The sequence below is a fragment of the Eschrichtius robustus genome, chromosome 14 (genome assembly GCF_028021215.1).
Source record: "Eschrichtius robustus isolate mEscRob2 chromosome 14, mEscRob2.pri, whole genome shotgun sequence".
NCBI lineage: Eukaryota > Metazoa > Chordata > Mammalia > Artiodactyla > Eschrichtiidae > Eschrichtius > Eschrichtius robustus.
Window position 1 is genome coordinate 16687316 of NC_090837.1, and position 14220 is coordinate 16701535.

Below are 14220 nucleotides of genomic sequence, written 5' to 3' on the forward strand. Positions count from 1 at the left end.
TCCTTGGGGAGGGGGAGCTAGGGTGAGAACCGTTCTCATACTGAGCCTCTGCCAAAGTTCTGCTTCAAGTGAGGAGAGTTTCATAGTGACTTATCTTGAATAAACACAAGAGTGGACTCCAGGCCGAACGCTTCATAACCTCTCGGCCAGAAACCCAACGCCTAACTTAGATAACATGTTAACTCACTCACCCTGGGAGGGGGTCCTACCGGGCTCACACTTCCCCATTAGTTTCTAGAAGCAGAGAGACAGACAGCCTCATGGCATCAGAAGTTGACACTTTGAATCTGGACTGCTGGCAAAACTCATAGAGCTTTTCCATCAAAATGCTCTATTTTCTCTACATTTTAATAAATACATCTCACTGCATTTTATAAAAGTTGGATTCACTCATCCATGCAGTGGTTAAGTGTTAACCAAGTGCCATTGCCATGCTGGGCACTGAGTGAAACAGCCAAGTCCTGGCTTGTTGAACCAAAGTCCCGGGAGGAGAGACATGATCAACAAGCAAATGAAGAGAGAAGCAGAAACAAACAGGCAACAGTGAGGACCAGAGGGGCTGCCTGAGGCAGGGGCTTGGGGACACGAGGAACCAAAAGGGCCCCGTGACTGCAGAGTGAGGGTGGGGGAGAGCAGAGGGGGCTCTGGGTTCTGCACCTGCTGTGTGCCAGGACCTGCACTGGTGCTGGGGTCCTGGAGGGAATGGGACAGATGTGGGGAGTGTCCATTCTCAGTGGGGATCATGGACTTTTTTTTTTTTAAATAAATTTATTTATTTTGTTTTATTTATTTTTGCCTGTGTAGGGTCTTCATTGCTGCACACGGGCTTTCTCTAGTTGCGGTGAGCGAGCGCTACTCTCCGTTGCGGTGCGCGGGCTTCTCATTGGGGTGGCTTCTCTTGTTGCAGAGCACAGGCTCTAGGCGCTCAGGCTTCAGTAGTTGCAGCACGCGGGCTCAGTAGTTGTGGAACGCGGGCTTAGTTGCCCCACGCGTGTGGGATCGTCCCAGACCAGGGATTGAACCTGTGTCCCCTGCACTGGCAGGTGGATTCTTAACCACTGCACCACCAGGGAAGTCCAATCATGGACTTTTATTCTGTAACTTGCTTTTATGAGTAAGTTTATCTTGGACGTTATTCCACAGGCATATCTGCCTCATTATTTTAAGCAACATAGCAATCTTCAAAACTAACGGACCGCAATTTATTTAATCATGTCCTACAAATGCGCTTTTAGGAAACGTTTTCACTGCAAGCAGACCTCAGAGAGATTTTGGGTTCAGTCCAGACCATCGCAATAAAGTATTGCAATAAAGGGAGTCACATGAATCTTTTGGTTTCCCAGTGCATATGAAAGTTATGTTTACAATATACCACAGTCTATTAAGGGTGCAATAGCATGATATCTATAAAAATCGATGTGGCACAGTGGTTGAGAATCTGCCTGCCAATGCAGGGGACACAGGTTCGAGCCCTGATCTGGGAAGATCCCACATGCCGCGGAGCAACTAGGCCCGTGAGCCACAACTACTGAGCCTGCTCCTCTGGAGCCTGTGCTCTGCAAAAAGAGAGGCCACGACAGAGAGAGGCCCGCGCACCGCGATGAAGAGTGGCCCCCACTCGCCGCAACTAGAGAAAGCCCTCGCACAGAAACGAAGACCCAACACAGCCAAAAATTAATTAATTAATTAATTAATGAAGACCCAACACAGCCATAAATAAATAAATAAATAAATAATTTAAAAAAAATTTGGAAAAAAAATGCCAGAAAGGTCAAAAAAAAAAAAAAAATCGATGTGCATACCTGAATTTAAAAATACTTCATTGCTGGGGCTTCCTTGGTGGCAGAGTGGTTAAGAATCCGCCTGCGAATGCAGGGGACATGGGTTCAAGCCCTGGTCCGGGAAGATCCCACATGCCGCGGAGCAACTAAGCCCGTGCGCCCCAACTACTGAGCCTGCGAGCCACAACTACTGAGCCTACGTGCTACAACTACTGAAGCCCACGCGCCTACAGCCTGTGCTCCACAACAAGAGAAGCCCCTGCTCGCCGCAACTAGAGAAAGCCCGTGCGCAGCAACGAAGACCCAATGCAGCCAAAAATAGATAAATAAATAAACAAAATTTTAAAAAAAACTTTATTGCTAAAAAGTGCCAATTATCCTCCAAGCCTTCAGCAAGTCGTAATCTTTTCGCTGGTGGAGGATTTGAAATATGGTGAGAATTACTAAAATGTGACAGAGAGACAGGAAGTGAGCAAATGCTGTTGGGAAAATGGCGCCAATAGACTTGCCCGATGCAGGGTTGCCACAAACCTTCAATTTGTAAAAAACGCAGTATCTACAAAGTGCAATAATGCACAGCACAATAAAATGAGGTATGCCTGTATTCCTGACAGTGCTGCTGCAGCAAACACCCTTAGACATGCATCTTTGCAAAGCTGGGGCAGGTTACCATATTTAGAATTACTGAGTTGGAGGATAACATGATCCGTGGCTTCCTCGGGTATCTTCTATTCCAGGCCCCTGCGGATTAGGAACTGCAAACAGAAACTTGTGGGGAGGGGTGAGAAGCTGGGGCAGGGACAGTAGAGCTGGGAGCAGGACTGCAGGACCCTGGAGAGGAGTCTTAACCAAAGCGAGGACAGAGTGATATTCTAGTGCCACCTCCACCCCATGGCAATGGACAGTCATAATCTGCCCAAGGTCGCCAAAAAAGGTTAAATGCCATTCAGCAGCTCCAATTTACAGACGCAGGACCCATTCTAGAAAGACTTCATTTTCAAGCTTTGATGCATGAAAGAATTAGGGATCTGTTACCTAGGAAATCTACACCCCTGGAACATGTTATTTTCCCTAAGAAGGAGTGAGGAAATGCTGTGGCTTTCTATCCTGGGGTGAATCCTGCTGGCAACTGCTTTTTCAGTGGCAGTTGGGTAATTTATGTCTAAGAGAAAACAGATCATAAGGAGAGAAGTTCAGGATAAACATGGAATGCCACCCACATTCACACTTATCCAATCATTTAGGTACCTCGGGATTAGTTTGGGATTAAGGCCAAGGGCAGCCACCTCCCCCAGAATGTCTCCCTGAACATTCTTTCCTCATCCCCCAGGGCCTTTGGTCTCACATTCCTGGACTTTCTATTATTTCTACAAAGGATCTTAAAACTCCTAAACAAGCAATAAAAGCAACGTGATCAGTGTGGAGATATGTCACTTGACTCATTCAGCACACAGCCATTCCAAACCACTGCTTAGCCCAACACAGGTTTTGGCTCATTCCGTAAGAATCTCTCAAGGAAAACAAGATAAATCAAACTCCTATTCTGTATATACCACCTGTTAGCAGTGATTATCTGCAGGGGTGGGATATCAGAGGACTGTTTTTCTTTTCTTTTTCGTTTTTATATTAGCTTATAGGCCACTTATTTTTAAAGAAATAAAACATTTAAAGTCCCCTTGAATCACTGCCCACAAGCAGATTCCCTATGCAGCCCTGCCCTCACGCCAAGGAGCATTTTCCTTCCAGGACATTTTCAGCCATTTATATGGAGCTATGTTTATCCACATTTGATAGAAAGTCTGTTTTGATAATTTTAATTAGTTTCACATCACTCAGAGTGCTAGACATTTTCCCCTCTTGAAACATTGTTTTTGAGATCCATTATTCATACAGCTCCAGCTAATTCCTTTAACTACTGCATGCACAGAATTATTCTTTCCTATAGCTGTAACATATGTTGTTCATCTATTTCCCCATGGAAGGCAGGCTGGCTTACTTCTTGGTTTTTGCTAATATGCATCAATGAACATCTATATGTGCCTATGTATATGTCCAGTGAGTTTCCACCTCACATACTTCTGTAATGCTTGACTTTTTGTACTGAGGATGTATTACTGTTGGAATCAGAAAATTCTATATAAGGAGATCCTTTTTTAATTCTCTTTTTGTCAGTTTTCTCTTTAGTTCCTGAATGTTGTGGTCAAGAGGTTAAGAATAGAGACACAATTTTTTTTTTTTTTTTCCTGGCCACAAGGCGCAGCTTGCAGGATCTTAGTTCCCCGACCAGGGATTGAACCCTCGCAGTGAAAGCGCAGAGAACTAACCACTGGACTGCCAGGGAATTCCCAAGACACAAATTTAATTCACCCCAAACTCCCATTCAACTTTACCGCAACCTAGCGCAGCCCTCCAGGAAACAAATTACAACTAACAACAGTGCCCGCATAAAATGGAGTTATATCACCAATATATTGTAAGCTCAACAGCATCACTGTTATCTCCTATTTAAGGCTGCAGTAAATACGGAGGTGCAAGAAGCCATGAGCCAGGCACTTGCTAAGGACTGTGCAAGGATGACTCCCTTTTATCCTGACAGCAACCGTATGATGTAGACGGGATTTTCACCCCATTTTACAGATGTAGCAGCTAAGGTACAGAGTTAAGTAATTGTACCACCCTCCATATCCCTCCTTCCTTGCCTTATTTTTCTCCATAGCACCGATCGATCAGCTTGCTCCATGCTATGGATTTCGCTTGTCTTCCAGGATGCAAGCTTCCCACGATCAGGGATTCTAGCCTGTTTTGTTGGTTGGAATTGGGGGTGCTGAGGTGTCTTTTGAATGAGTGAACCTGCCCGGATTGATGTTACTGAGTGACAGGCAGCCTGAGTCCAGAGAGTGAAATAGTGTCCAGTGATTTTTCTCATCTTCATTATTATTATCAACCAACATGAACTGGTGATGCTGAAGATGAAAAGTATTAGTCACACCTCATCCAGAGGAATTACTCTGCTGAAACCACACTCCCTTGAGTTTTCCTTTGAGTTGTCTTTCCAGATCTTAATTACTCTCCAAGTCAGGGAAGAAAAAAGGAATGAAAAATGAAAATCAGTTTCCTTGACAGAGCTGTGTCCCTGAAACCCACCAAGGCTGAGAAATGTTGATCTTCATGAAGCCTGGCCATCATCAGCTCCCCATACAGGTCCCTGCTGGTGAGTGGGGGAGGAACTTGTCCTGTAATCTCCCTAACCCAACAGAGAAGTTCCCCCAACCCTGTAGCTCCACCCAGGACAAGTAGAGGCAGGAGGATCCCAGGAAGGTTGACCAAACCACCCCACTCTATAGACTCTTCTGGTTATGAAATAGAGGTGGGAAGGAAAAGACCTATTGCCTGTGCCACCCCCTCTTCAAGGAGAGACCCAAAAAGCTTGAAATGCAACATTCCCCCAAATACCCTTGGGTGAGAAAATCCAGCGCCTACAGAAGTAACTTCAAAGCCTGGAACAGCTCCTTCTGGGGAAACTCCAGACTCCAGAACAGTTCACTGAACATCAAGGAATCAATAATCCCCAGGGAAATGTCCAGGCATATGATCTAGTTTGTACCTAGAGCCCCTGGTAAGAGACTCAAAATGTTAGGATTAGACCTTGGCATTCTTGCCATCAGGTATTGCAACAACTCAACACTGAAAATGGCCCAAGAAGCTTTAAAAGGGGCCTGTTCCAGCAGAGTGTGGATTGCTCATGCATATTGCTTTGCAACCCCTGGGAAGAATAAATAAGATCTGAATGTAGTGGTTTAGGAAGACAATCCAGATACATTGTTCAATGAGACAGCTACAGAACAGTAAGTGCCAGGATCTCATTTAAGTAAAAACAAAAAAACCTGGTGCATGCTCACTTGTCCATGCTCTCACACACACACAGATGCAAAGAAAAAGTCTGCAAGATCACAGACCTACCAGTTAACAGTGCTCTTGAAGGGAGTGCAACGGGGTATTCGGGAAGTTTTACTTCTGCATTTGTATACAGTGAGCAAGGGTTCCTTTTTTTTTTTTAATAGCATTCATTTTTTTTTTTCCTCTTGCACTGCGTGGCTTGTGGGATCTTAGATCGAACCAAGGGCCCCCTGCAGTGGAAGCATGGAGTCTTAACCACTGGACCACCAGGTAAGTCCAAGGGTTACTTTTATGCTCTCAAACAAATCTGATAAAGAAAAGCAGCTGCAGGGAGATTTCACTCTGCTCCAACTTACCTTATGAACTAATAAATCTAGAGACCAGGACTCGTGCTATCTACCAGGGCTGTGTGCACGTTTGGACCCTGTTTCCTCACCTCCACATGAGCACAAAGGAGGATGATCTTAATTAGATCCTGTGGCCACAGAGGCTTGTGATGTTGCTGCCTTTCCCTTGAGGATATTTCTGCTCGATGTTCAAGTCTTTCAAGCATGAACTCCTCCTTAAGCAGCCTAAGGAGCAGCAGCTGCTGCCTTTTTGGCTTGTGTTATGCAAAGGGCATCTTATTTTATCTTTTGTTTTTATTCCCTTGCAAATGACCACTTGTAACACCCTTTAAATCACACAGATGTGCCTTTACCCACTGTCTCTGTGCAGATTTGCAGCCGAGCTCCTGACCAGACAAGCAGGTCCCCTGTTGAAAGCAGCCAGCCAGGGGCCGTCTCTACAGCATCCTAAATCAGCAGTGACCCCTTTATTCCCACCCAGAGTTGCAACAATAGTACCATGGAAGATTCTGGTTATCGGCTTACTCTTGGGAGCCTAGATGTGAACCCCAACTCTGCCGCTGACTTGAGTCTTTGGGTAACTCACTAAACCTCTTTGTAACTCAGTCTCTTCATCTGTAAAACGGAGATAATCACAGTACCTACCTCACCGGGCTGTTTAAGGATTAAACGGCACAACAGGTAAATGGTTAGACTGGTGACAGGTGCAAAGGAGGCGCACAGAGAATATGAGCTGTTAAGTGCCCACGTGGTGTATGAACCCCTGTGCTCACCCTCTGACCCCTTCCCACTTTATAGAAGTTGAAGCTCAGAGAAGGGCAGCAACTACACTTCTTGCACAAACAAAATGGACTCTCATAACCAATTTCCTTCTCTGTGACCTTCAGCACTTTACCCAAACTCAAAGATCAAAAGAGAAAATATTCCCAAGTCCTGGTTGAGCAAGAAATCAGCTACTGGGAGTCAATGTTATCCTGGAAAGTCCCTCCTTTCTTTGACCAAAGAAAGATCCTTGGAAGGTACAGACACCATTTGGGCATTGCGCTGTTGTAGCGAAGGTCTCCACCCTTTCCCAGTTCCCAGCAGTGGAAGTGCCAGAAGGCCGAGCGGCCGGCCCGTGGCCTTGGCCTCTCCCTTGGCGAACTGGTGAACCTTCGCTGAAAAGTACTCCTTTTTGTTTTTCCTTTTGGACGTTCTTGGACGAGAGCATGAGTCAAGGGATAAAAGACTACGAAAAGACAAAACTGTTCCTGCAAAGAGGGTCGTAAATGGACATGTCCTCTGGGTGGGTGATGTCGTGAAGACTCTGCGCAGACACAGGACAACTAAGGCCCGAAAGCCGAGGACGACTGGGGGTGGGGGAGGGGGCGGGGGATGGAACCCGGAAAACGGGCAGCGGCCAGACAAGACAAATAAGTGGCCAAAGTCACAGCTGGGTAATGGAACCGAGGTGTCAGGGGCGGCGAAGGGGCCAAACTGCTCGCAGGCAGGGAAGGGAAGGGGTGCGGAAACAGCAACTGCAGCAAACCCCTCGAGTCCCAGCTGGATAAACTGAGGCCCGAAGAGATCCAGTCCCTCCCCACCCGGCGGCCTCCGTCCCCAGAGAACAAAGCGCTGGGGCGGCCTCACCTTGTTGTAGAAGACCTCGGGCTGCTGGTTGGGGGCCGGCACGGCCGGGGTGGCGGCGGCCGACAGCAGCCGGCTGCCCTGCCAGGGCCGGGCGGCGGCGAGCACAACTGCGCGCAACATACCGAGGATCGAGCTGGAGTGCCGAGCGGAGCCCGGGCGGCTTGAACTGGAAGGACGGCCGGGCGGGCAGCTCGCGTGCGCCACCTCTCCCTGCCCCCGGCGCGGCCGCCAATGGGCAGGCGTGGGGCGGGGCCCGGGGGCGTACCCGCGCCTTCCCCTAGCCCCAGGCGAAGCTGCCGCTCGGCCGCTCGCCGCAATACGCGCGCGCCCGCGGAGGGGGCGGGTGGTGATCGAGGTTGATCCTCCTGCGGGCCCGGCGCTGCACCACGCGTGGCGCTCCGCGGGTGTAGAATGTCAGGATCGGGCGAGTTCACCGCACGTTGGCTGAACCCCTACTGTGTGCCTGAACCCTTAATGTGTACAGGCAAGAACCGAAGCGACCCTGGCCCTGACTTAAGGGGGCTTACACTCTAGTGGGAGAGGCCAACCTTGAACCAAACACGAGGTAATTTCAGATTGTGATAAGGGATGTGAAGGAAATGAATAGGGTGAAGAGGTAGTTGGGGCGGAGGGCACTGCTTTTAAATCCCTTGGTCAGGAATTGACACGTGAGACCTGAATTGTTAAGGTCCTGTGACTACGGGAAGCATTGCAGGGGGAGGAACAGCAAGGGCAAGGCCTTGAGATGGGACACCTGAGTTGTGTTGCAGAAAGGGAAAAACTGGAGGCCAGTGAACAAGGGGGAGAGGGTTGGGAGGTGAGGTGAGAGAGGTGGGCAGGGCCAGAGGTGGAAGGATTTTAGAGGCAGTGGTGAGGGGTTTGGAAGGGAAGGATAGATCTGAGAGAGACAGCAGTGAGTGGTCCTGAGCAGAGATTTTTAGTTCCCTGCCCAGGAAGGAATTGAACCTGGGTAGCCTAGATGAAAACCAGAAATCCTAGCTGCTAGACCACCAGGGGCTAGAGGCTAGAAGCAAGGTGGCCCTGGCTCCTTCCCCCGTTTGAAAGCAAGAATGGTTCAAAGAGGCAAAAACTGTAAAATCAGGTACAAAGTTTATTATTAGAGACACAGCACAACTGTATGGGAGAACACACAGAGAAGCAGTTTATTTATGTAAGTCAGAAGTTAGGCAGAAATACACACCCAGAGAGAAAGGGTATGGGCGTCCTCTCTAATGAGGAGGAGCGCAATAAAGAGGTGATTTAAATCTCTCATACAGGAGAGTTCTTCCAGGTCTTTGTTTACATTTGGCCAATTATATATATTTTTTAATGAATTTATTTTTGGTTGGGTTGGGTCTTCGTTGCTGCGCATGGGCTTTCCCTAGTTTCGGCGAGCGGGGGCTACTCTTCGTTGTGGTGCGCGGGCTTCTCATTGCGGTGGCTTCTCTTGTTGTGGAGCACGGGCTCTAGGCGCGCGGGCTTCAGTAGTTGTGGCATGCAGGCTCAGTAGTTGTGGCTCACGGGCTTAGTTCCTCCGAGGCATGTGGGATCTTCCCAGACCAGGGCTCGAACCCATGTCCCCTGCATTGTAAAGCGGATTCTTAACCACTGCGCCACCAGGGAAGTCCCTTGGCCAATTATCTTGTTTCTTTTTTCACACCTGACCAGTCCTAGGACATCCCCAACATGCGTGCACATCTTTTTGCTAAAATGGATCCCACCGCAGAGACCTGTGGGGGTATGTCCACACTTATTACGGGGTGGCACCCCCTCCCTTTTTGAACCCTAAGGAGCCTTCCTGCAGATGTGCAGACAGGGAAGTTTTCCTTGACCTCAGGAGTGGTCATCTTATCTCTTTACTTCAGCAGAGCTCAGCTTCTGCCACTAGCTTTGTCCTTGGAGTGGACAAAGCTTCAGTTTCACTCCACTTGACAAACACCAGCTGTCTGGCCCAGGGGCCCATCTATCTCCTACCTCAGGATGACTTGCTTGATTTGCATCTTAAACTAACTGGTTTCTCCTTCTTTGGAAAATGGACTACAGGAGGGCAGGGCTGGAAGTAAGGATCTTGCAAACTTTTATTCCATAGACATCCCAGAGCTGGGCACTGGGGACACAGGGAGGAATGAGAGGACATAGGATAGGAAGGCAGATGGATACCAGGTCAAATGTGTGCATTGCAACTAGGTAAATATCAGCAAAAGTCCAGGAAGGAGTGAAGAAACCTGGCAGGAGGAGCTGAGCTGGTCAGAGATAAGTGTTTTGACGCAGAGAAGCAGAGGAAAGGGGCACATCTAGGTGGCATGTGTCTGGGGAGCTGTTTAAGACTCCAGCCATTGGAGCTGAGGCCAAAGAGGTTGAACAAGGCCCAAGTATGAATTACCAGGCAAAGATGTTGATCCAACGTCTGAAGGAGACCAGCAGAGAGAGAGAGTTTTGCTTTGTTCTGAAGAGCTAATATGATGTCAAAAGGATATTGTAATAGTTAACAAAGCTGCTAAAATAGATATGCCACAAAATTCTGGTGGCTAAACACAATAAAGTCCCTGCCCACATGAGTCTCACACAGTAGTTCCCCTCCAGGTGACTCAGGTCAAAACCTGATTCCCAAAGTCGCCCTAGGTCTCAGCACCATTCCAGACAACTGAAAGAGAAAAAAGCATTACGGATGGCACAAGGGAAGTTTTTCTGGGTTGAGCCTGTTTCATTGGCTAGAATTCCGTCATGTGGCCATTCCTCCATGTAAAGGAGTCTAGGAAACAGGCTATGTTCCCAGGAAGAAGGGGAAATAAGTTTGGAGATCAGCTGCAGAGATAAACTGCCAAGTGAGTCTCCCTCTCTTCTCTGAATACAGCACCCAGACCCCACTTCCTGTTCCCCTTCCCCAAGACATCTTGCTTTTTTCACTTAGTAATGTGTGTGGGAGATCTTCTGTAACTGCACCCAAGGAAAGTGCTCTTGAATGGCCATTTAGGTTGTTTCTGATCTTTTGTCAGTACAAACAATGCTGCAATGTATATCCTTGACTTGCTTGAGAAATTCATAGAAATGGAACTACTAAGCTGAAGGATATTTACAATTTAAATATAGCTATCGCTATATTATCCTCCATACAGGTTTGATAAATTTATGCCCCACCCCCTGTCATGTCTGAGTTTCCTCACACCCTCACAAATACAGTTTATCAGATTATTTTTTTTAGCTTTGCTAATCCGGTAGATGAAAAATAGCATTAATTTGAATTTCTCTTCTTAGGAATGAGCTTGACTGTCTTTGCCTGTGTAAAGTCACATATTCTTCATTTGCTACAAACTAACTGTTCATGTCCCTTGCTCATTTTTCTATTGGATTGGTTGTTGGTTTCTTTAAAATTGATTTGTAGGGGCTTCACTTATATCAAAGCAATTAACCTTTGTTCTGTCATATGTAGTGCAAATACTTTCTGTCAGTCCTCATTTATCTCTTTACTTAGTCTATAACTTGTTTTTATTTTTGTTTTAGAGATTTTTTTGTTTGTTTTTGCTGGGGTTTTTTGGCCAATGCTTTCTTTTGTGCCTTCTGGCTTTTATAGTATGTCTAGAAAGCCTTTTCCACTCTGAGATTTTTTTTTATTTCTCCTATATTTTTTCAAGTACTTTTTTTTTCAACTTTGTTGAGATCTAATTGACATAAAACATTGTGTAAGTTTAAGGTATACAACATGTTGATTTGATATATTAACTAGCACCCCCATCACATCACCTAAATATCATTTCTTTTTTGTGGTGAGAACATTTAAGATCTACTCTCTTAGCAACTTTCGAGTATATAATATTGTTAACTATATTACCAATATAGTTAACTATAATACCATGCTGTATATTAGATCTCCAGAATTTATTCATCTTATAACTGGAAGTTTGTACCCTTTGACCAATATCTACTCATTTCTCCAATCCCCAGCCCCTCATAACCACCATAACCATTCTACTCTGTTTCTATGGGTTTACCTTTTGCAGATTCCAATACAACTACAGTCATACAGTATTTGTCATTCTGTCTCTGACTTATCTCGCTTAGCATAAAGCCCTCATGGTCCATCCAGGTTGTTGAAATGGCAGGATTTTTTTCTCATGGTTGAATAATATTCCATCTTCTTTATCCATTCATCTGTTGATGGTTGTTTCTGTATCTTGGCTATTGTGAATAGTGCTGCAATGAACATGAGAGTGCAGATATCTCTTTGGGATGGTTATTTTAGTTTCTTTGGACTCAGAAGTAGGATGGAGAGATCATAAGGTAGTCCTCCATACTGTTTTCCATAGTAGCTGTACCAATTTACATTCCCACCAGTAGTATGTAAGGGTTCCCTTTTCTCCCCATCCTCACCAGCACTTGCTATCGTTGACTTTTTGTTGATAGCCATTCTAACAGGTGTGAGGTGATATCTCGTTGGGGTTTTGACTTGCATTTCTCTGATGATTAGTGAGGCAAGTCTCTTTTCATGGAATTGTTGGCCATTTGTATGTCTTCTTTGGGAAGATGTCTATTGGTTCCTCTGCCCATTTTTTAGTCAGGTTATTTGTTTTTCTGCTATTGGGTTGTATGAGTTTTTTTATATATTTTGTATATTAACCCCTTATCAGATATATGATTTGCAAATATTTTTCTCCTTCTGAAGGTTGCCTGAATTTTGTTGTTACTTTTGCTCTGCAAAAGCTTTTTAGTTTGATGTAGTCCCACTTATTAATTTTTGCTTTTGTTGCTTGTGCTTTTGGTGTCATACCCAAAAAATTATTGCCAAGACCGATGTCAAGGAGCTTTTTTCATGTTTTGTTTTTTTTCCAGGAGTTTCATGCTTAAGTCTTTATTCCAGTTAATTCGAGTTAATTCTTGTGAGTGACGTAAGATAGGGATCCAGATTCATTCTTCTGCTTTCCCAACACCACTTATTGAGTATTTCTTTATTTTCTAGTACTTTTATTGTTCATATTTTACACTCTAAAATTTGATTCTTTTATTAATTTTGGTACAAGGAAAGATTTAGAGATCCAGTTCTTTTTCTTTTTTTTTTTTTTGATGTTACTTGGAGTTCCTAACACCATTTATTCAATAATTAATCTTTTCCCCACCCATATGAAAAGCCATCTTTTTGTACTAAATGCCCTTGAGTAGTTGAGTGTTTCTGAACTATATTCTGTTTCATGGATCTGCCTGTTCACATGCCAGTATGATGCTGTTGTGACCACTATAGCTTTCTTGTAAGTCTTAATCTCTCGTACTAACATTTCTCTTGACCAAGATTTTTAAGCCTGGAAGTGATGAGTTTGCATATGTGCTTCTGCGGGATCCCTCTGGAGACAGCACGGGAAATCAATTGTAAAGAAGAGACAGCCTGGAAGCAGAGAGCTGACATGGGAAATGATGAGGGCCTGGTTAGAAGCAACAGGGATGTTTAGGAGGGAGGGCGTGGAGGTAGAATTGGCAGGTCACTGGGTAGAGATGAGGGTGAGGGAGGAGTGGAAGATGGTGCTGAGATTTCTACCTTCTGCTGTTCACTAAGAAATGGAAGCCAGGAAAAACAGTAAATTTGGTTGTGGGGACAGGAAGGAGAAATGCATTAACATATACACATTCATTTATGCTGAGATGGTGTGCGGTGACATGCTTGGGTCCCCACTGGTGTGCATGGTTGTGTGTATCAGTTTAGCACACGTTGGTTCACAGGTTCATTTATTCTGGTTTGTTCGTGTGTGGTGCTCACCATACCCCACCAGCAGCTTTCTTACCCCTGGTCCCCTAGTTTTGGGGGCCCATCTTCCCCATGCCCATCCTACCCTCTCTGCTTAAGGAAATCTTACCTATCAAGATTCAACTCAAATCCCGTCTTCTGGGGAAGACTTCTGTAACCACACTAGCCTCCTTTAGCTGCTTTCACACAATTTTCAGTTCAAGGTCAACCAAACACTGCAGCCTAAGATTAGCTGCATGTACTGAAACCCTAATGTATTTGTGGCTCTATTTGGCTCAGTCCGACCAAAGCATTAACTATAATTCAACTCTCAACCTAGATTTCTCCCTGACAATCTGTGTTGGCTCTATTCTTTCTTCCATCTTTCTTTCAATCTGTTTTCGTGCTCTTATGTAAGTCTTTATTCTGATTTTTTTTAAGACTTTTTTTGACATGGACCATTTTTAAAGTCTTTATTGAATTTGTTACAATATTGCTTCGAGGTTTTTTGGCCTCGAGGCATGTGGGATCTTAGCTCCCTGAGGAGGGATCGAACCTGCACCCCCTGCATTGGAAGGTGAAGTCTTAACCACTGGACCGCCAGGGAAGTCTCTATTCTGATTGTTTTAATCTCTTTTTTCTCTGGGTCCAACTTTCTCTCTTATTCTCTATTGCCCCTTGTCTATGGAACTCACTGCCAGGAAAGGAACTGACAAAAGCAAATTATCCTTAAAGGGAAGAAGAATGAAGCAGGGGGAGGAACTAAGCAAGCAAAATGTAACTTCTTTTCAGGTACCGAAGAGGGGAGAGATGCGAACACTTTGACATGAATAAATGTTGTCCTCCCACAGTGCTG

At 45.5% G+C, this 14220-nt stretch overlaps 1 protein-coding gene across 1 annotated transcript in view; it reads right to left on the reverse strand.

The window, feature by feature from the left end:
- The window catches only part of ALDH2 (aldehyde dehydrogenase 2 family member), a 29542-nt gene extending 21711 nt beyond the window's left edge, over positions 1-7831 (reverse strand). Inside the window, exon 1 of the mRNA XM_068563791.1 lies at positions 7655-7831. Coding sequence (XP_068419892.1) covers positions 7655-7774 — 120 coding nt within the window. The 5' untranslated portion in view covers positions 7775-7831. The remainder of the gene's footprint in view (positions 1-7654) is intronic.
- Positions 7832-14220: the final 6389 nt, after the last annotated feature.